The 20,287-nt window shown below is 38.4% G+C and overlaps 1 protein-coding gene across 1 annotated transcript in view; it reads right to left on the reverse strand.

Moving 5' to 3' along the window:
- The window catches only part of col4a5 (collagen, type IV, alpha 5 (Alport syndrome)), a 54,728-nt gene that overhangs the window by 18,864 nt on the left and 15,577 nt on the right, over positions 1-20,287 (reverse strand). The window contains exons 2-22 of the mRNA XM_015006037.2: positions 11,483-11,539; positions 10,006-10,095; positions 8,735-8,779; positions 8,319-8,363; positions 8,176-8,238; positions 8,020-8,073; positions 7,289-7,315; positions 6,233-6,313; positions 5,847-5,909; positions 5,461-5,496; positions 5,283-5,324; positions 5,103-5,198; positions 4,378-4,431; positions 4,214-4,270; positions 3,800-3,844; positions 3,655-3,708; positions 3,507-3,548; positions 2,789-2,882; positions 2,074-2,361; positions 633-722; positions 103-173 (exon numbers count right to left, since the gene is read on the reverse strand). Of these exons, the coding sequence (XP_014861523.2) occupies positions 103-173; positions 633-722; positions 2,074-2,361; positions 2,789-2,882; positions 3,507-3,548; positions 3,655-3,708; positions 3,800-3,844; positions 4,214-4,270; positions 4,378-4,431; positions 5,103-5,198; positions 5,283-5,324; positions 5,461-5,496; positions 5,847-5,909; positions 6,233-6,313; positions 7,289-7,315; positions 8,020-8,073; positions 8,176-8,238; positions 8,319-8,363; positions 8,735-8,779; positions 10,006-10,095; positions 11,483-11,539 (1,494 nt within the window). The remainder of the gene's footprint in view (positions 1-102; positions 174-632; positions 723-2,073; positions 2,362-2,788; positions 2,883-3,506; positions 3,549-3,654; positions 3,709-3,799; positions 3,845-4,213; positions 4,271-4,377; positions 4,432-5,102; positions 5,199-5,282; positions 5,325-5,460; positions 5,497-5,846; positions 5,910-6,232; positions 6,314-7,288; positions 7,316-8,019; positions 8,074-8,175; positions 8,239-8,318; positions 8,364-8,734; positions 8,780-10,005; positions 10,096-11,482; positions 11,540-20,287) is intronic.

Raw genomic sequence — 20,287 nt, forward strand, 5'->3', positions numbered from 1 at the left:
TTTTGTTGTTGTGTACATGAGGTTGGTTTGGATAGTTTTTCCCTTAACCCTTTGACACATAAACCAAAAGTATAAAAGTCATGCTTGTCAAAAACTACTCACAGGGGGTCCACTAAGGCCTGTTATTCCTTGAAAACCTGGTTCTCCCTTTACACCTGGCGGGCCAGGAGGGCCTGATGAAAATTAGGAAAATAAATGGAAGCACAATAGATTTAAAAACACTTTATGCTTTAATGTCTGGTTCAGAGTATGCAACAAACAGTGCAACTAACTATGGCTTAGCTTTTCACTACAGCTAACTAGCCATAATCGTCATATTTCCTTCTGCACACAGCTCACACACCAGCAAACGTCTTTTGATGTGACAATAATCACATTTTTACTTTTTTAAGATGCCACGAATTGGCATAATTCATTGACTTTTGCTTCTTTCCTTCATGATTAATCAAACGTCTGCTCCAAATGCTTACTTGCAGCTAGTTATGTAGCAAAGTAAGTAAGCAAAATATAATGCCCAAAATATGTTTTAGCAGAGCAGATCTGAACATTTTAAGTAACCAAATCGGCGGTAGTGACACACGAGGATGTCATAGATAAACAAGTAAATGAAAAATAAGATCCACAGACGTTACCTGCAAAGCCTGGCGGACCTGGAGGCCCTGGGGGCCCCGGTATAAGATTGCCTCCGTCAATGCAGTTCACACAGGTTTCTCCCTTCTGACCTGAAACATCGTGATCGTCGTCAGTGTTTTCTGTGCACAGCTGTACATTTCTTATGAACCACACGTAAATTGTCTAACCCTTTTTCATTACACATTTGATTTTACTTTGGTCATTTTTATAATTTATTTCAAACGGTCATTAGATTTTTATTTTTTTTACTTTGGTGGGGTATTTTTACAGTCATGAAAAAATCTGAATACCCTCATGTTTTGAATCCCTTAATATGGATTCTTAATAGAAAGCTAATATGCAAAATCAACTTTTTTTAGCTTTAAGTCATGATCTCATTCCCTCATCAGAAACATACCTGTAGTGTTGCATTGATTCTTTCAGGCATGTTTGAGAAATCCTTGAATCTCACATGGCAACCACTGAGCTGTGCAAAATGCTTGCTCATGCAATGCACAGCCTATTTATGCAAAACGCCTTCTTGGAGCTTCAGTCCCTAGTTGAGCTCCCGCCCCACAAAGTACTCCTTTCCTGCACCTCCCCAAACTGCTCCCACAGACTAGTGGCAGCAGCAATTAGCAAACACCTGCTGACCTTATTCTACAAACTACCTCTCAGTCCAACGTTCCTGAGAATAGTTGTAAACGGCATCAAAGAGAAGCACTGTTGCTGAAAGGGGAGAGTTGGAAATGGTAGGAACTTCTTAAAGAGACAGAGTCCAATTTCAGCTATGTTGCAATGTGAATTTTTTTTAAGTTGCTGTTTATCTATATATATATATATATATATATATATATATATATATATATATATATATATACACAGCCTTTTTAAAACAACTGAAGGTAGCAACGTTACTTGATGTATTATAAAAATGGCAAGAAGATACACAACACTCTTTAATATCTATTGTTAAAATACTGATAAATTCAAGTAGTATTAATAAACTGTAAAAAAAAAAGAGAGAAGGAAATTAAAGAGGTTGATTATAAATCAGCCATTTCACTGACTGATAAAAAAAGCCTACAAGTGGATGACATTTAAAACATCTGCCAATATGTCCACATCTGGCCGTCTAACCATGTTTATCTTGAAAGCAGACTGCAAGATGCTAAAAGAAGTCTCCAAAAGAGGCTAAAGTTGTTTCAGTGTAAGGGGGCAAGAATAGCTTTTTTGTGTAGGGTGCCCTAATGTTTTGCGATATTAGGAAACAGATTTCTGTTTCGTAAAACTGAGCCAAGTTTATTAACCCTTAAATAATTCATCTTCTGTCCTTGACATAGATTGAGAAAGTTCAGATATAGAGTATTTAAATTAACTGGGTGTACTTATGTACTATATATGTCACATATAACTTAGGTCAGATATATATTACTGAGCAGCTTCCTTTTATTTTCTTACCTTTCTGGCCTTGCTCTCCAGGGAAACCTTTTTGACCCTGGATTCCAGGAAGCCCAGGATCTCCAGGAAGGCAGTTATCGATCGGTGAGGAATAGCCGGGAGGTCCACGCGGCCCTTGTGGACCAGGATTCCCGGGATTTCCTGGACGTCCTGGGGGACCGGGCAAGGCATTCGAAGGAGTGCCTGGGTCTCCTTTCTGACCTTTGTCTCCAGGGAAACCTGGAGGACCCGGAGGACCGCTGCCACCTATTCCAGGAATTCCTGGTGCTCCCTGAGGCCCTGGGAAACCTGCAGAAGACGGATCAACATAATCATTAAAAATGAGGAAAGTACCTTAATTTGGCTGATTTTTATTGTTTTTATTTTATTTTTGCTTTCGTGTTTTGATTATTTTCCGAAAAGAACATTGCCTGAATTTTAGTGATAATGTCCAAAATTTGTTGAAATAACTTTTTCAGTCTGCTCACTGACTTCCAAGAGATGCTCCATTTGTATTTTGAAGCATTCTTGTGTAAACTACTTAGAATCATCACAATCACAACGAAAATTATGACAATCCAACATCATCTTCTGACCAAATTGCTTTATTACCAGTGTTAAAATCTTAGCGAGCTAGGTTAATGTGGTTGGCAAAACTGCTAACTGTTCAACAACAAGCAAAAATATTTACCGAGTCGGTTTTGTGCCTGCATCTACGTTTTTTTTTATAGATTACCTGACGGTCCTCTTTCTCCTTTGGCTCCAGGATTTCCAGGAAAACCGGGTTCACCTTTTTTACCAACAACAGCTCCATTCGTAGGCCGAATTACCTGGTGGAAAAAAAGAGGAAGAGAAAAGTTTATACTTGACAAGTGCCGTAACTCAGAAACGTATCTCAGTTCAGTCCTTAAGGTTGGGAGTTTTTGGACTTGTATTCTACCTTGTCTCCTTTGGGACCTTAGTGATCCCCAACTGATCGGACCTCAAATATTGTTGAAAAAACTCAGCATTCCGAGTTTATTAAAAGCTAGATCTATCCCAAGAAACCAACCAGCTTAAACTTTTCAAGTCTTAGCTAAGAGTGATCAAATATCCCGCCAGAAATATGCTAGCAGCTAGCTAATATATAACAAGACAACTTGGGAAAAGAACAGTTCAAAAAAATCAATGAAAGGCCAAAATTAATGGAACATGAATAAGACGCCCATGATGAGAAGATGTAAACGTATCATGTAGCAGTGATGCTAAATAGTTCTCTTGTTTACCCCTTTTTTACCCTATACACCCAAAGTTCAGACATTCAGGGACTGATTTTCTGGATCTACTCTAACAATACAATAACCAAAAAAAAAAGAGAAAAAAAAAATTAAACACGAAAAAATTCATATACGGGAAACAAAACGATTCTGCACTCAGCAAATGATTTTGGTGTCAAATGAATGTCAGATACGTACTGGTCCTGGAGGTCCCGGAAATCCTCGGTCGCCTTTTTGCCCCTGTTAACAGGAGGGAGAGTGATTTAAGTCGTTTTAAACATTACCTGTTGAGCTGTTGATAATATGGGAAGACGGACAATGAACAATATTTTCGGAAGAAACCCACTCTCTCTCCATCTCGGCCTGGGAGACCTGGACTTCCAGGCTCTCCTTTAAGTCCCTGATGGTGATGGAAAGTCACAGATGTAACTGGCACGGTTTTAAAAGAGATGCAAATCGTACATTTTGCTGGTATGCAGGTTGTAACTCACTGGGTATCCTGGAGCTCCTGGGTCTCCGTCTTTGCCTTGTTTTCCCTGTGAAAATGGAAAAATGACTATAGATTTGCTTGGTAAAAAACAGAGGAGAAAACTCTAGTGGCCTCCACGGTCACCGGATCTCAGTCCAATAGATTTGGGATATTGTGATATGGGAGATTCACATTGTACATAAACTAACATGCTAACATGTCAACTTGGATGGAAATCTCTGAAGAATGCTTCTGGGATCTCATTGAGTCTAAGTCATGAAGATTGACAGCAGTTCTGAAGGAAAAAGAGGGTCCAACACCAGAACTACGAAGGTGTAGCTAACACCATCACCAGTGAGCATCTCGTGGTCAAAGGGAGACGTCTAACAGTGGTGGTTACAATCTGTTTGATGAGCTCTTGACTAATGATACTCACTCGTTTTCCTGCTTCTCCTGGTTCTCCTTTCTCTCCCTTCTGGCCACCAGAGGGACCCTATCGGATCACAGCGACAGGCATATAAAATTAGTTTTTCTTGCCTGGTCTTTACAGGGTTTCTTCATATGAATGAACCTCGTGGTGAGATGGTAACTGATACCTACAGGTGGACCTGGGTTGCCTGGGTCACCTGGTAGACCTGGAGGGCCAGGGTCACCCTTTAGAGATTATAATGCAGAAGAAGAAAAAAACACAACTTTAATGAAAATGTTTAACAGTTAGTTTAACTTCAATGGAACTAACAAGAACATTTAATGTTTTTATTAACACTTTTATTTTTTACAGTACTCTGGTTGAATCAGCATTTTAGTAAGCAATCATGTTACTTCATCAATAAATGTCTTATGTACTCTCTACTGCCACCATGTGGTGAAAGTTAAAATTGAAGTCTGTAGCAGGGTAAGGAGCTTGATATTAAGTATGATGGTCTACAATTGGTCAACCTTGATGGTAATGCACAAATATAATTATTATAACCAGTCTTTTTTTAAATTCTGTCATATGACTTCATTTATTTAGAAAAGAAAATCCAGAAAATTCTTAAAAGTAAAGACAATTAATTATTAGTTTATGTCATTTCTGCCTCTTCTATTAACATTTAGAATTATTATTTTGGTTTGGGTGTGCAGTCAAACAAAGTAGGAGAAAAGTTAAAAAGAACCACCTGCATATGCAAATATTGGCTCAGTTTCTGGTTCGGTTGCTCTGAAATTTTGCCAAATATTTAGTCCAACATGCTAAAAAAAATCACTACTTACTTCCAATGTAATCTGATTGTATCTGTAGGAATGGAAGAAGTGTAACAACATATTTAGGAGAATGAAGGTACCTTGTCTCCTCTCTGGATCTCTGTTGGTGGTGGTCTGACCTGTTCCCCCTGACCTGGTCCTGGAGGACCGGGAGGTCCCGGCAACCCTTGATCACCCTGTAGAGAAAAAAAAAAAAACTTTATTAGTAACTGTGATCAAAGTAAAATTAATCAAAAAGTGTTTTTGGACTTGTATTCTACCTTATCTCCTTTGGGACCTTCAAAGTTCAAACCCATGTTTCCCTGTTCAGGAAATTTGAAGAGAGTTGATCAAGATTCAGCACGTTACGTTACAGCATAAAATTTTATTTTTGATTGTCTTTTGCTTATTTACTCGTATCATTTAAAAAAATTAGGCAAAAAAAGTGACTGATTTTACCTTAGGTCCAGGTGGACCTGGAGGACCTGGAACACCCTGGAAGACCACAGGAAAAATGTTAAAGTTTTAATAGTGATTTGTGTGTGTGTGTGTGTGTGTGTGTGTGTGTGTGTGTGCGTGCATGCGTGTTTGTTTGTTTGTTTGTGATACCTTGTGGGGACCATTTTCCTGACATATACTACGTTGTGGGACCCTGCTCCTTGTGGGGACCGAAACCTGGTCCCCACAAGGAGAAACGCTGTTTTTGGGTCAAGGGTCAGATTTAGGACTAAGGTGTGAATTGAGTTTTGGTTAGGGTTAGGACAAGGGTAAGGTTTAGGCTTATATTTGTGGGGAATGAAATGTGTGTGTGTGTGGTGGTGTGTGTTTCAGAAGCCCTCCTTTACCTCGTAGCCTGGAAGTCCTGGAGGGCCAGTAGGGCCTGGTAAACCTATGGGTCCAGGACTGCCCTGTGAAAATATAGACACAAAACATAAAATCTAAATTATTTATAAAAGACGCATTGACTCTATCACTGGATTCTCCTTTCATGTGAGAAATCTTGCAAAAAAAAAAAAAAAATTGCTCTGCAAATATTTGTCTAACATTTTGATGAATATAAATCATAATGAAATGAGTGAGAAGGATCTGAACTTCTACATAAAGGTTAGGTAAAGGTAAATCTTTTTTTTTTTTTTTTTTTTTTTTACATTTTAAATAAGTTGTTTTGAAATCAGCGGTTTCTTAAATTGTTGGTAAAACACAACATGGGAGTGAAGAGTGGTTTCCTCACCGGAGATCCTGGCAATCCGGGCAAACCGACTGATCCTTTTTGTCCATAATTGTTGTTGTAAAACACATCTCCACGGTCTCCCTGGGGAAAAGGAAGAAAAATCAATCATCATCAGCCATACGCCATAAAAACCAGTCATTTCTAGAAGAAGTGCTGAATGTACATCATATTTTCAAGACCATTGGGTCTCTTGCCTTGAAAAACACATGAATTTGAGTGGTGTGAAATGATGCCAGGTCACCTTTTTGTAGCAATCTACAGCTTCATCTCTTCTAGAAACTTTAAATGTGTGTTTAGATGAAGTTTTGCTCTTTTTCTTATTTGTGAGGTCAGATGGTGATGTTGGACGAGATGGCCTGGCTCACAGTTTCCTCTCCGTCGGTCAGGTAAGTTATTTTATACCAAACCAGATCATACATGTCTTTATGAGCCTTGCTTTGTGTGGTGGTGTGCATGTCATGTTGAAACATTAAGAGACAAAGGCCCAGTTTCAAGATGTTAAATTATCAAGAAAAATGTTTTTAAAAGTCATATTTGACATATGTAGCATTTTTATAATGGCTGGCATTAATAGTTACTTGATATAAAAATGGCATTATGTGTCTGGCAAAAAACATAATGCTACCTTTTAAAAGACAACTAATCTTCTGGATGCATTCAGGTGAATGCTAGCGGCTAAGCATTAGCTACTAATCTTATACACCAACGGGATACTGCTTTGGGGTTTTTTTCCCCCGTAAACCTCGACATTTAACTTCTTAAAAACCAACTGTATCTTCATTATGTTAGCAATTTGGGAAATTATGATTTTATTAGATTGCTGCATACTACCAAAACGGTATTATTGAAAGAGGAAGGTCTCAATAAAATCTGCAAAAAGAGCTTGAAAGGTCCAATTGACATAGCAATTGAGGATCCAGGCCTTAGAAAGACTGAGACAAGATTTTGCGCTTTTCAAACAATACATCATATAATAGAGAAATTTTCATTTTAATTGGATCTGAAAGTAGCATAATGTCAGGGATCAATTAAACACTGGGGTGGTCTTACACCTACCTTTTCTCCTGGGAGACCAGGTGGACCCTATGAAGGAGGAGACAGATGGGAGACAGGTGAGATTCTGATTGAAAATCAATGCTTTGCGTTTGAAGAATTTTGAGCGATAAAAACCTTTGTGATAAAAACTACTCTGAACTAGTTTTGCTTGGATTTGCTTCAAAAGAGCGATGAATGTTAGCTCCGTTCAGGAACACATCCCACTTATTACACTCTTAAGCAAAACTAAAATATATCCAAACTGTAGAAACTGTCATATTTTTTAATAAAAAATAAAAAAATAACAGAAAAATAATTGCATTTATTTTTCTTTCAACTTTCCCATGTTAAACATGTTTCAAATGAGTTGTTTTGATTTGAGGTTTTGAACAGAAAAACCGTAAAATATTCTAACATTAATTTAACTTTTCTACCCCTGTCTTCTAGGAAGGTTAAATGAATAAGTATCCACTTAAAAGTCTATCATATTTAAGGGAAACAGATAAAATACACTGAAAACTTTAAATTCAGAAAAGTGAAACGCATTACTCATAATATTGAATCATTTCAAAAGGCTCCAGGTCAGAAAAACTACACAGGGTTCTTCAAAAAGGTTCCTAAAGTGGAAAAATCCTTTGAGTTTTTAATAAAAGGTGAATATTCTTAATACTAAAGAAGGTACTTAAATTTCCCTTCCATGGGTAGTATGGGATACACCTGAACCTCTGTAATTTCTTTTATTAGTCACTTACTGGAAGTCCTTGTCGTCCAGGTATTCCTGAACTTCCTGGAAAACCAGGTTCACCCTTAAGACGAAGAAGAAAGAAATCAAGGATTCTTCTCAGGACAAAGAAGGTACTATACAACACAATAAATAAACCAGCTAATTTTTAATTTGGTTCTGTTACCTTTGTCCCGTTACAACCCGGCACTCCCCTTGGGCCCGGGGGTCCATCCTGTCCTGGCAGACCCTGTCAGGAAATACATAGTTGAGTTACATGCGAGGGTTACGTTTGGCCAAAAGAGTGGTTCTGGATTACTTTGGACTTACTGGAAGTCCTGGCGTTCCTGGAAATCCAGGCAATCCGGATGGTCCCTGTTGGGAAACGAAAAGAAAAAAAAACATTTTAGAAATTGTGTAAAGAGAAAAAGAAAATCTCTCTTTATCCAACAATGTTTGAAATATTGCGAAGTGGGGACATCTGGTGTCCATAGTGGGGTATTACAACTGAGGATGAATGGCTAATACAGTTAAGAAATGCCTCCAAAAGAATCAATAAAAGCACAAAAAATAACAATAAAAAGGAATTATTTTTTTGAAACTCTTCTCATGTATTTAGGTTAAACCAAAAACAAATCAATAAAATAACATTAAACTTGATTCTTCCTTTTGCATGATAGAAGTTACAGACAAAACATTTACAGTTTAAAGTGAAAGTCTGTTTTAAATAAACTTGATATACGTACTCTTATTCCTTTTGGACCAGATGGTCCCGAAGGTCCATCACTTCCCTAAACACAAAACAAAAGAACATTATTAACAAAACATTTGTGTGGTTAAAAACTGGGAGATATTCAGTTTAGCACTTTATGATTCAAAGTGACTAAGGGTAATGTAGTGAAACAAGATAAAAAATTCTGATTTATAAATAGGCCTGTCATGAACAAATTTTGCTGAGCGATTTATTGTCTAAAAAATTATTGCGATAAACAATAATATTGTATCCCGATTTAATGGAAATGACTAATAATGCATGTGATTTCCTGCCATAGATAGATGCACTTTATTTTCAAAAGACAACCAAAGACAAAAATAAAATGGATTCTCAGTCTCCATTAACAAAAAACATACTTGAATAAAAAATAAACAACATAAAGCCAAAGTCGAAATAAATACTGCATTAAACCAAAAGAGTGCAGATATGAAGTCTGTATGTGCCCTTCAGTAATCACTACATTTAAATAGAGAAGATGAGCACATCCGACTACCTAATGCAGTAGTTCACACTACACGATTTTTTGCCCCTATTTTCTCCTTATCACAATCTTACATCGTTGGCTGATCTAAGATTCTCGCTGGTGATTTCGTAACCGATCATCCTGCAGTGTGGTGGGTTACGGTAGATCGTCGTGGCCCCTCCGATCTGAATCAGGGGTTTTCCCCGACTGGGAGCTTAACGCTGAATGTGACAGGTAGCCAATTAGAAAACGTGGATTCTCCTCTGCGCTTTCTGAGGGGAAATTACGGAGGGGAATCCCAAACAGCTGACACAGCGCAACCCAAAGTCCAGCAGATGTCGGAGATGATATGTGGAAACAACATTAATATTTATTCAACATTTCGTGCAAAGAATATAGAAATGACCAGGAGAGGTTTTAATAATTATTCTGTTTACAGAGTTAATTAAATTATTGTTGTTTTTATTTATTTATTTATTTTTTGACAAAATTGTTAAACTTCCATATACAAGTCTACACACAAAAAAATAACACATTCACAGTTTTTGAAAGAGGTGAGCCTTTTCCCATTTGGACTCCTTCACTTTGACTACATTTCTGTCAGTTAAGATAATTTATCCTGTTTTGCTAAAGCTAAAGGCTCACCGTGATGATCAACACTCTTGATTCTTATGGATCATCCAAATCCTTTAGTTTAGTCCATTGTTAAATCTTCTTGACAAACTGTTTTAAGTTCTGTGTTTGTGATCTGGAATGTTTCAGCGTTAAGCCAAACTCACCTTCTCTCCTCTAGTTCCGATTGGTCCCTCAGGTCCGGGGAACCCTGGGACCCCTGGCTGTCCGGTAAGACCTGGGAAACCCCTTTCCCCCTGCAAGCCACCACACACACACACACACACACACACACACACACACACGCACGCACGCACGCACGCACGCACACACACACACACGCACACACATAGTCAGTTGATTCCATTTGTGTGATTTACATGTTGTTAATAGTTTTGACGTCCAGCTACTGTCACCATGAAACATCAAAATGTAGATGTAGAATAAATCGAGTTGCAGTTTTTGTATATGACATCCCATTCTTAAAGGAACAGTCACAGTTCCTTGTTGGTAGAAGATTCACTTTTCCAATAAGAGAAGGGTCCAATAATGTGACACTGTTAAGTTACCATACAGCTTTCTTTATGTCAGTTTAGTTAACAGTAGGGTTTGAAAAATGTATCACGATATAAGTGTTTCATATCAGTCAATATTGATCATTATTGATAAGTTTGCCACTGGAACTGGTGGCATGATGTTTGCTGTTTTATCCTCACTTTTCTCTCCACTGCATTGTTTTTTTTTTTGTTTTTTGTTTTTTTAAGCAGCTATGAGGCATAGAAACCCAAAAGTGCTGCTGTGCAAGTTACTCAACAGGTTGTTGCTAGGTAACCAAAGAGGGAGTGAGTTTGTTGATGCCACCAACCTTGCTTAGCTAGCCATGAGAGATTCAGCGGCTAAAGTTTTTCCTCTGCCTACATCCCCAGAATGCTGTGCGGTTCTGCATCGGAGTTCAGTGACGTAATATCTATTGATATTGATCATGTGTCTATCGTGATATATACTGCTATTGATTTATTGTCCAGCCCCAGACGAAGAAGGGACAAAACCAATCACAGTGCATCAAATCAATATTATCAACTGCGAGGTTTTTTTTTACTAAAATTGAGCACAAAAGTCAAATATTTCTGAAAAGTGTTCTGTAAATGATTACAGATCCAAAACATGGAAAGGTTCTTGCATGATTGCATTATCATAAGGCCGACATGCACAGTGCTTTTTTGATTTGGTTGATTGTTTTCATTTTTGTGGCTAAATTAGTATTTTTTTGTTTTGTCTAAGTCAGCAACAAGAATAGTAAGCCGATCTTTCTTCTAAAGTGCTGTTTTAATCAGAGGGCAGGAAAATTGTTAGATGTTGAATACTAGAAAAGTAAGATGGGTGCAGAAACCTGCTTAATAACATCATAATAAATAACGTTTTCTTTTATTTAAAAGTCTTTCTTCTGTAAAAAAGATTTTTAAAAGTGCATCAACTGGCTGCGTTTGCTCCGGGGACCACATAAAATCACTAAGAGGGCCACAGATCGCCCCTCAGACGCAATTTGGGCACCACTGACTAAAAATATATTTCTGCAAATACAGCTGCAAAATGTGAAAAAAAAAAAAAAAAAAAAAAAAGACATACAAATAATTTTTTTTTTACCTTTTCTCCTTTCACTCCACTGCAGTCACACTTGGAGCCCCCACATCCATTGCAAGCCTGCAGAAGAAGCAAAAACAGAGCTAACTTTAATTAGCTGTAAGAGAACTATTAATATATAAACATAAATTCAGTGATTTTCCTCCTAGCAAGAAGAGCGTGAGGGTCTGAGTTTTTTGTTTCAGATTACTGTTCCAATCTCGCCACTAGAGGGCACTCCGTCATCACAATAACAACAATTTCAACAGGTGGCATTTCTTCCCACCGAGGACCTCCCTGGCCCGCGGTGTGTTTCGTGCTTGGAAGAAAGTTACAAGCTAAAAAAAAAACAAACAAACAAAAAAAAACATCATGCTGATTTCAGCAGAAATACGAAAAAAAAGAGAAAAGAAATTCCTTTCTTCATTATCACCTTCTCTTCCCAAAAAGATGGCAACAGAAGTAAAATTGTGGTATAGTTTTGAAAGGAGAGCTGAGAAGGCCTAGGGAGAAGAGGGGAAGATGCCAAGCTGCTGATTAACTTTTCCCATGCTCTGTTGACACGGCGCATGCCAGACGGGCATCAGCTGCACGCATGCCGGGCAGCCGGGATGTGAGAAAGATGGAGAGGCAACGGGTTCACCACAGAGAGAAAGGCAGAGGAGGACAGACAGGTTGGCACTCGTCTCTGTCCGCGGTTTGCATCGGAACAAAGTGGGTCCGATTGCATGTTTTCGTGGTTCTGTTTAAATTTCAAATCAAGGTCAGGATTGTCGAAAGTTTTTATTTGCATCCTCACTGTACGTTTAGTGAAGACATTAGCTTCTTCTTTTATTTGTTTGGATCTTCTGTTTTCCTGCACAAATAAAAAGTCTGACTTTTTCTATATGCATGTAGGCCTGTCATGGTAATAAGTGTTGAATTGTTCTGGTAATTATTCCGATAAGCGATAATGTTGTTGTTGTTTCAAGTAATTTAATGGTAATGGGATAATAATGCAAGAACGCTCTCTCAAATATCAATGAACTTTCAATTCTAATGAACATTTGACACTGGCAACTGGAAGACATATTAAATATCCAAAATAAATCAACAAAAAAACAGAAACAACAAATAAAATTGATTATGAAGTCTCTGTAAACAAAACTTTCAAAATGAAAGGCTGATAGAGACCAAAACATCAGACAGAAGACTTTTGTCATCCCGTTTATGGCAGAAAGAGAGAGAGAAAAACAATAAATCATGCAAATGATTGTTTTAATTTATCATGTAATTAATTGACTTACTGATTATTTTATAACAGTTTTGAAGTTCAAACTCTTACATATAAATGAGTTAAAAGAAATGAATCTTTCAGTGGTGCTGTATGGTCTTCCAAAGACAAACTTTAGAAAAATCCAAATTTCAATTGATAGAAAAAAAATATATAACTACATTAAAAGTTTTTGACCAAATCGCAATTTTCATATGTACCAACACACTTAACACATTCAACATTCATTTATTTCAGAACTGTCTCTGAAACTTCAGGTAGTCATTTTCCTGATGAATAAAAATGGTTTGACACAAGCCCATTACTTGCAGCTGCGTATCAAAATGGGTAAGACGAGAGAACAGGCCATTAACCGTTTATCGGTAACAACTAAAAGAAAACGAGCTTAAATATGAATTCTGGCCAATAATTAAATAGTTGAACCCAGATGGAAGAGTGACAAACAAATACTGCGGTTTTTCCATATTCCCTTGGAGCCTTAATGGACTGCATGGATTCATGAACCCATAAACTGAAACACTAGGATGTTTTTCATAGAAATCTGGTGAACTCTGCCAGTAAGCTGAAAAGAAGTTGGCAGTGGAAACCTCACTGACGGTGATTGAAAGCACATGGCTAATTAAGCAAAAAAAAAAAAAAAAAAAAAAAAAGACTCATCAGACATTAAATCAACTTTATTTCAAGGCCAGCTTAGCCCCCAGACTTAAGTTCTGAAGATTTCCATGTGAGATTATGTTAGAGCAATAAAAGATTAATGTTTTTTAAAGTCACAAAATGTGAAGGCAGCTGTAGGGTTAAAATAAAATAAAATAAAAACCCAAAAGGAGAGCATGGAAATGACAGATTTTTAGTTTTTGCTGCAAGTGGGATGATCCTTCTCTGGCCTTTTATCCACAAACCGAATCAACACTAAAATGAATAAATATTGTAACAACACAGATTTTATAACATGTTCGCATCTAAAATAGCATTTTAATCACGAGCGACTCCATATTTTACAATAGGCTAGGTTGTTTCAGAGAGTTTTTTCCACTAATAATTGAAATCATCTTTTGAAATGTTTTGTTCACGCCCCTTTGTCTAATAGCAAAATATTAGACAATATATTGACAATATGTTTTGATGTTCTGAAACATTTGCAAACGTGATGCAAAGGCAAAAAACCCCAGAAGAAATTGTTAAACGAGTGAAATGCTTTTTCATTGACTTGCACAGCTTTATGTACGATATGATCCAGGTGCCATCTGCACAATGATAGCCCATCATCTTCCACTGAGCAGATTTTCTGCCTGTTTCCTGGATTTAGCAGCTTATCTGTGCTAGCCATGGCCAGTCAGGATTGACGGTTTGATTCCCATCTTAGATTTTAGCATGTTACTGTAGAGCAGGGGTCACCAACTCCAGTCCTCAAGGGCTACCATCCTGCAACTTTTAGATTCACCTCTGCTCCAAAATGTCTGAATTCCCTCACCAGCATTCATTCCTCTCTGCAATAGGCTGGAAACGAGCAGTTTATTTGATCCAGGTGTGTTTGAGCAGAGACGCATCTAAAAGTTACAGGATGGTAGCCCTGGAGGACTGGAGTTGGTGACCCCCGCTGTAGAGGATGGATGTCAAGTACACATGATGTTGTGTCAGTGTGTGTGTGTGTGTGTGTGTGTGTGTGTGTGTGTGTGTGTGTGTGTGTGTGTGTGTGTGTGTGTGTGTGTGTGTGTGAGTGTGTGGGTTAATCTATCTCTGAAGCGCTGTTTTTACAAGCCTTGGATCCCCACATTAGTATCTGGTCTGCTTCAACTCAATGCTGTCTGCTCTCCCACGCCCAGCCTGGCAGCTCTCACTCTTTTCACCTCTTCAACTCTGTCGTTTTAAAGTCTCATCCCCTTTATTTTTCTTGCTTATCACTTAACCAGGGGAGCCTGACGTGAGTTTTCTCATAGGTTCAAGAACGATATCTAGAGATTTTCATGCTGCTCTGAGAGAGACAAGAAAATTAGCTTCCATCTAATCCAGACTAATGATGTACTTCAATAAATATTGCTTATTCTTGTTGACCAAAAATAAGGCACTCATGGGATCAACTCTTCAATCTTACAACTGCCACATTTCTGAAGCCAAATCAACTTTAATGTCAAAGTTTGGTTTTACAAAAGAAGCTTCTCACATACATGTATTTTTTTTAAATAAAGCCCAATACTATCATATTTTAAAAATTGTTTAATTGTGTACAAAACATTAAAAAAAAAGCTTTTGAGGAATGGACACTAAAACAGGAAGCACTTTCATACACTGAAAATCATCATCTAAATCGTCACTTCCTAAACTACGGGCCTGTACACATGGAGACGAGCAGCACAGTAAATCTTTGCTAATAATTAAGAAACATGCGTCCACAGGACAAGCTGCGGCACCACAGAAAGTGATGTAGTAAGTCTGCCGGACCAATTGATGACGCTGTGATACTGCCACAGAACTACACATTAACAAAAACCACAGAATGGACTCTGTGCACCCCAGCCTCCGCGTTTTGGGAAAAGCGGCTCGATTGTTTCCGATCTATTGAAAATGGCCTTTTACATGAGGTGCTTGCAGGGCTTGGCCAAGGTTTGTACATCGATCCGAAGCCCCAACAAGTCAGCTGGAGAAAGGTTTTAGATGTTCGCCTCGTTATACATTCACTGATACCAAGGTGAGTTTTACTTAAACTTTGTGGCTAACATTAACGTTAGCTTATGCTAGTAGGCAATATTCTCAGACATTGTTCTTGTAAAAATGTGCTATTTTAGTATCTAAACATTCTAAGACAATGTTTTTACCTAATTTTAAAGTATATTGTGTGTTTATTGTCGTTAGTGTCAGAGACTAACGGGGTTCGGTTACGGTTCGGGCTTTTTACTTCCAAAGCCTGACGAAGCTCAACAAGCCTCATAGCTTAACAGTAGCGCAGCTCTGGTGTCAGAGATCTGGTTCCGCTGTTCAGGTTCAAAGTTGCTGCTTTTAGAAAAATATGACCGTGTTGCTTCATGTCTCCGTGTTATTTCGTTTTATTACCTTTGCATGTTTCTTGTGAAGAGCTCAGATAGGACGGTGCTTACAGCAATATGTACAGGCGGATCAGTTGCTCGGCTGTCAGGCTCTGGTCTGCTCTCTGGTTCCCATAAACTCTTTCAGGCTGAATACAGAAGTGATTCTCAGGGAGGCTCCTTTATTTACCATCCGTATCCGGAGTGAAGTGAAGGCTGCAAACTTTGCTGTGCAGCATTAGCTTTAACTGGTAGTGACAAATATTTACAAGCCACCATCTTCTTAATTCAGGATCGCTTGGAAATTAATGAAAACTTAAAAGCTCATTATATTAGGAAGACAACAATGTTCATAGTATTGCATTTTTTGCATCTGAAATACGACTTAGTCTTTTCTACCAGTCATGGTAACTCAAAGCGGAAACAAGTGAGCCGCATTAGCTCCTGGAGATGTGACGTGAACGCCGTAGATGCAAAGAGTCCATGGTGCGATGTTTGTTAGTAGTGAGAATGAGACGCAATGGAGACGAAAGTGGGAGAGAGTGAGATGGAGATTCAAAGATGCGGCTCCCACAGCGCTCTGAAGTTTAATTGTAACTTTTTGCAGAGTTCTCGTCTTTTTGTTTGGTTATATTTTTGTGACAGGGTGGAACCATTTCCCCCCCAAACCCCCCTCAGTTTGGATAAAAAAACGTAAACAACTACAGTGAGCTAAGCAAAATTAATTTTTTTTTTTTTTTAATCTGCTGTGTTTTGGTGATGTCATTTGATTAGCTGGTTTGTTGTAGCCTTTGTAGAAAGTGCCAGCAGACACTTGGGGACATGCAGATAGTGAAAGTTAAACAGGGTCCTTGACTGGAGCAGGCAGAAGGCTGGTTACATCGAACTGGAAGGATAAAGTTCCCCTGCTGCTAAAACATGCTTGGAAGACACACCAGAGGACAAACCTTCAAGTTTGAAGAGCTTCATCTCACTGGTTGAGTCCAACCATTTGTTCAGCATCATAATCTACCAATTGCGTAAGTGGGTTGAGTTCTCCACATAAGCCTGAGATTTTACAGAAGTTCTTTGACAGTCACTCGGTGGTTCTTGCTCCATTTCTCCACCCTCTTAGCATTGAGCATGTAATCCACTTTGAAAGGTCAGTGAGCTGCAGATATTTGCTCCACTAAATCTCTCCTTTAACTGCCTTCTCTGATGTCTTCCCACCTCTATCACACTATTTTCAGCAAGTCGACCTGACAGTCCTGGGCAGAGATAAATCTGCATACTGTAAGACAGAGATTCCCAGCGTTTTTTTTTTTTTTCTCCATAAAAGCCTTCTTGGTTGCGTGTACAAAAATCCTTCAATCCCCTTCAAAGCCCACACGTGCATTTGTGTATACAAAACAAGAGAGCTTTCAGTAAATTTGTTAGAAACGCGTCTCTAAATTGCGTCCAGATGATTTTCCTTTGCGTGGCAAACTTATATGAAGAGCAAACATGTCTCTAGGGAGGTCTGATGTGATGTTAATATAACTTTAGTAGCCATTAGAGAGTAGAGCTTAAATCATCAAATATTGTTTTTCATTACAAAAAAACCCTCAAACAAATCAACCCCTCCCCTCTCTCCAGGTGGCATAAATAAATCAAAACAGATACACAACTTGCATACCTTAAAAAAATAAAGTAAAACTCAATCATTTAATCAAAAAGAAAAACAACTCAAGACTCAAATCACTATGTCGTATGACCCCTTTCTCAGGATTCTCATATTCTGATGTAGAAAGTCACAATCTGCACATAAAGAGACAAAAAAAAACTTTAAAAAACCAGTAAGTTGCAAAGGGTCAAATAACTACAGTAGAATAGTAATAAACTGTGACCATGTTTTATGTAATTCGCCCTCCTTTGGTGACTGTCTTAGTTAGTTTTTAGGTCTCTGAGAGGGACTGTAGTTGTTGCTGAATGAGGTTAATAATACCAAACCAAATGCAAATACAACAATGGGCTTTTTGACAATTACAACTGTTTATTTTCCCTCTAGAATATGTTTTTTATTTTTACTCAGTTTGAATCCATGCCATGCCCTGAAAGCCCGTGATGTGAGACACACTTGCCGATGTCTTAATGTAGAAAGTCGGGGTGTAACAGTTCAGGTATTTGTACAAAACTGTCAGCTACAGTTCATCATTCAGATTAAGACACAACTCATATTGCTTTTATGTCATCGAGGAACCTCAATTAAAACTTGGCATGAAAATACTTTCTAAAATAGTCAACATTTCCATCAGTGCCAGAATATCTAGTAATGAACATATGCAGGAACTTGAAGACTAAGTATTTCGCAAATGTTTTTTTGCCTTTCATTGATGTGGCTGTGGGGAGGGAGTGTTGGATATGGCAATTTGCTACATTATATAATCCCACACTTAAAACTCCTAATTGAGTCTGACACACTTAAATGCAGCACCAGGGATTTAAAATTAACACAAGACACTAAGAGAGATCAATAGGTGTTTTTTTTTTGTTTCTTAATACCATCTAGTGGTGTGCTGATGTGCTGACATGTTGGTGGTAAGTGTCAAAACTCAATAACGTATGGACAGAACCGTAAACTCAACAACGAGGAAGAGTTTGAATCAGCCAGAGGTAGAGACCCAATCACGACCTAAACACCATAAACTGGACTAAACTGTGACCTCAACAGCAAGGTACACTTTGAACTATGAACTTAAAACAAAGGTAAGACCTAAACTGCGCCTTTGTTGGTGAGCTACAAACCAAAACCAAGGCCTTGACTCAGAAATACAGACGACGACACCACCGATAAGTTACCAACCAAACTGGGGCTTCCAAACCAAAGTACGGACCTAATCCCAGCACCGACTGTAACTGTGTTTCCTGTATGCTGGTAGAATTTAGGCAGAATTTTGAGAGGTGACTTTTCCTCCTAGAAATGCCAAAGGAACTGTTTTTAGAGCTTACTGCAATTAAGGAAAAGATGGGTATAGGCTGAGGTGATGAGGAGAAGAGCGGAAGGCTTCTACCTGAGGATTACATTGGCGAGACTGGAATTCCCCCTACTTATCAAAGACTGATAATTAGACGGGTATAGACATTGCCCTGGCATGAACACACACGTGCATAAATAGAAAGGCACATGCACAGAAATAGCTGTACAACAAAGCATTAGGGAGGCAAAGGCACTCCAAAGCAAAATGCAAATAAAATCTGAAATCGGCTAAACCCTCTCATTTGATCACAGCGTTTCATTCAGCCAACCAAAGTTCATGTTTCCGTGTCTGACTTTCTCGGTTGTCTGCATATTTTTATCCACAGAATGAACCAGAAACGTGTGGGGGGGAGGAGGGGGCGAAGCTTCAGTCCAAACAACAGACACCGAAGGAAAAGAGGTAAATAAAGGGATTAAAGAGGACATCTACGAGTTTCTGAGTAGCTCTGAGACTTACTGCGGTAATTATTCCAAATCCCATCTGGATTCCATCCGTCTGATGATCGTGCTATTATGTTTTCAGACTTTGTGGGGTTAAAGGGTATGAAATGGGAAAGAGGCAGCTAGATGCTTGCTTTCACACTCAACAAACACAGCAGAAAGCCTCTGCAGCCCACCTGTTAAACTATTACATTGGGTTTACTGTATAAACAAGGGTTGCTTTCACAGACAGTCTGATGTTTTACAGTGTGGAACAATGTGGCTGCTTTCCTTTGACGGTGGAAAGTATCTTTAGCCTTTCTTTAGTCTACATTGCGTCATAAGATGTGGAAATTATTATGTTTTGAAGATTATTGAAGGTATTATTAAATTAAGTCTGTGGCAACATTTTCGCTTGAGTGTAGAAAAAGACATGATACAAGTGCACTATTTTTATTGCCTTAATGCCTTGAAATCTCTTGCAAACTTTAGGTTATAATCACTGATTTACCTCTGAATTTAGATAGTTTTTTGTGAGTTTTATTGTCTTATTCAAGGTTAAAATGTAATTTAGGGTTCCTTTAGGCAACTTCTACGCAAATACCTGCAAAAGTGCCCTTCTATGCCTTTATATCTTCCACATTTTTGTCATGTTGCCACCATAAACATAATGTATGTTATTGGGATTGAACAGAATATGAGCAATCCTTGAAGAAAACCTGTTGCAGGCTGTAGTAGACAATAGTGGGGAATATGTCAGAACAATCAAATTGTCTTAATCGATTTGCAGTCATTTGTTAGAATGGTCCAGTCAAAGTCAGGGGGACCCAAATGACATTAAACAAAATTGCTGTTCACATATGTTCTTAATCTAATCGGACCTTTCACTTGTACTGAAAAAAGAACGGGCAAAGATTTTGCGGCCACAGAACTAAAACATCTACCTAGTAAGAACGTCATTACTTAGATCTGCCTTTACAAGACACTCCCACTTGAATCATTCAAACAAATCCTCATCTCCAGCAGGGTTACATGTGTTGCACTCTATGTGGTAGCGGAGACGTACATCGCAGGATGTGGGGGCGCTGCATCAAGCTGCAGGTCCCTTTCATCGCAGTCGG

Source organism: Poecilia mexicana, unplaced genomic scaffold (genome assembly GCF_051168715.1).
Source record: "Poecilia mexicana isolate PSO_F unplaced genomic scaffold, ASM5116871v1 scaffold_18, whole genome shotgun sequence".
Classification (NCBI taxonomy): Eukaryota; Metazoa; Chordata; class Actinopteri; order Cyprinodontiformes; family Poeciliidae; genus Poecilia; species Poecilia mexicana.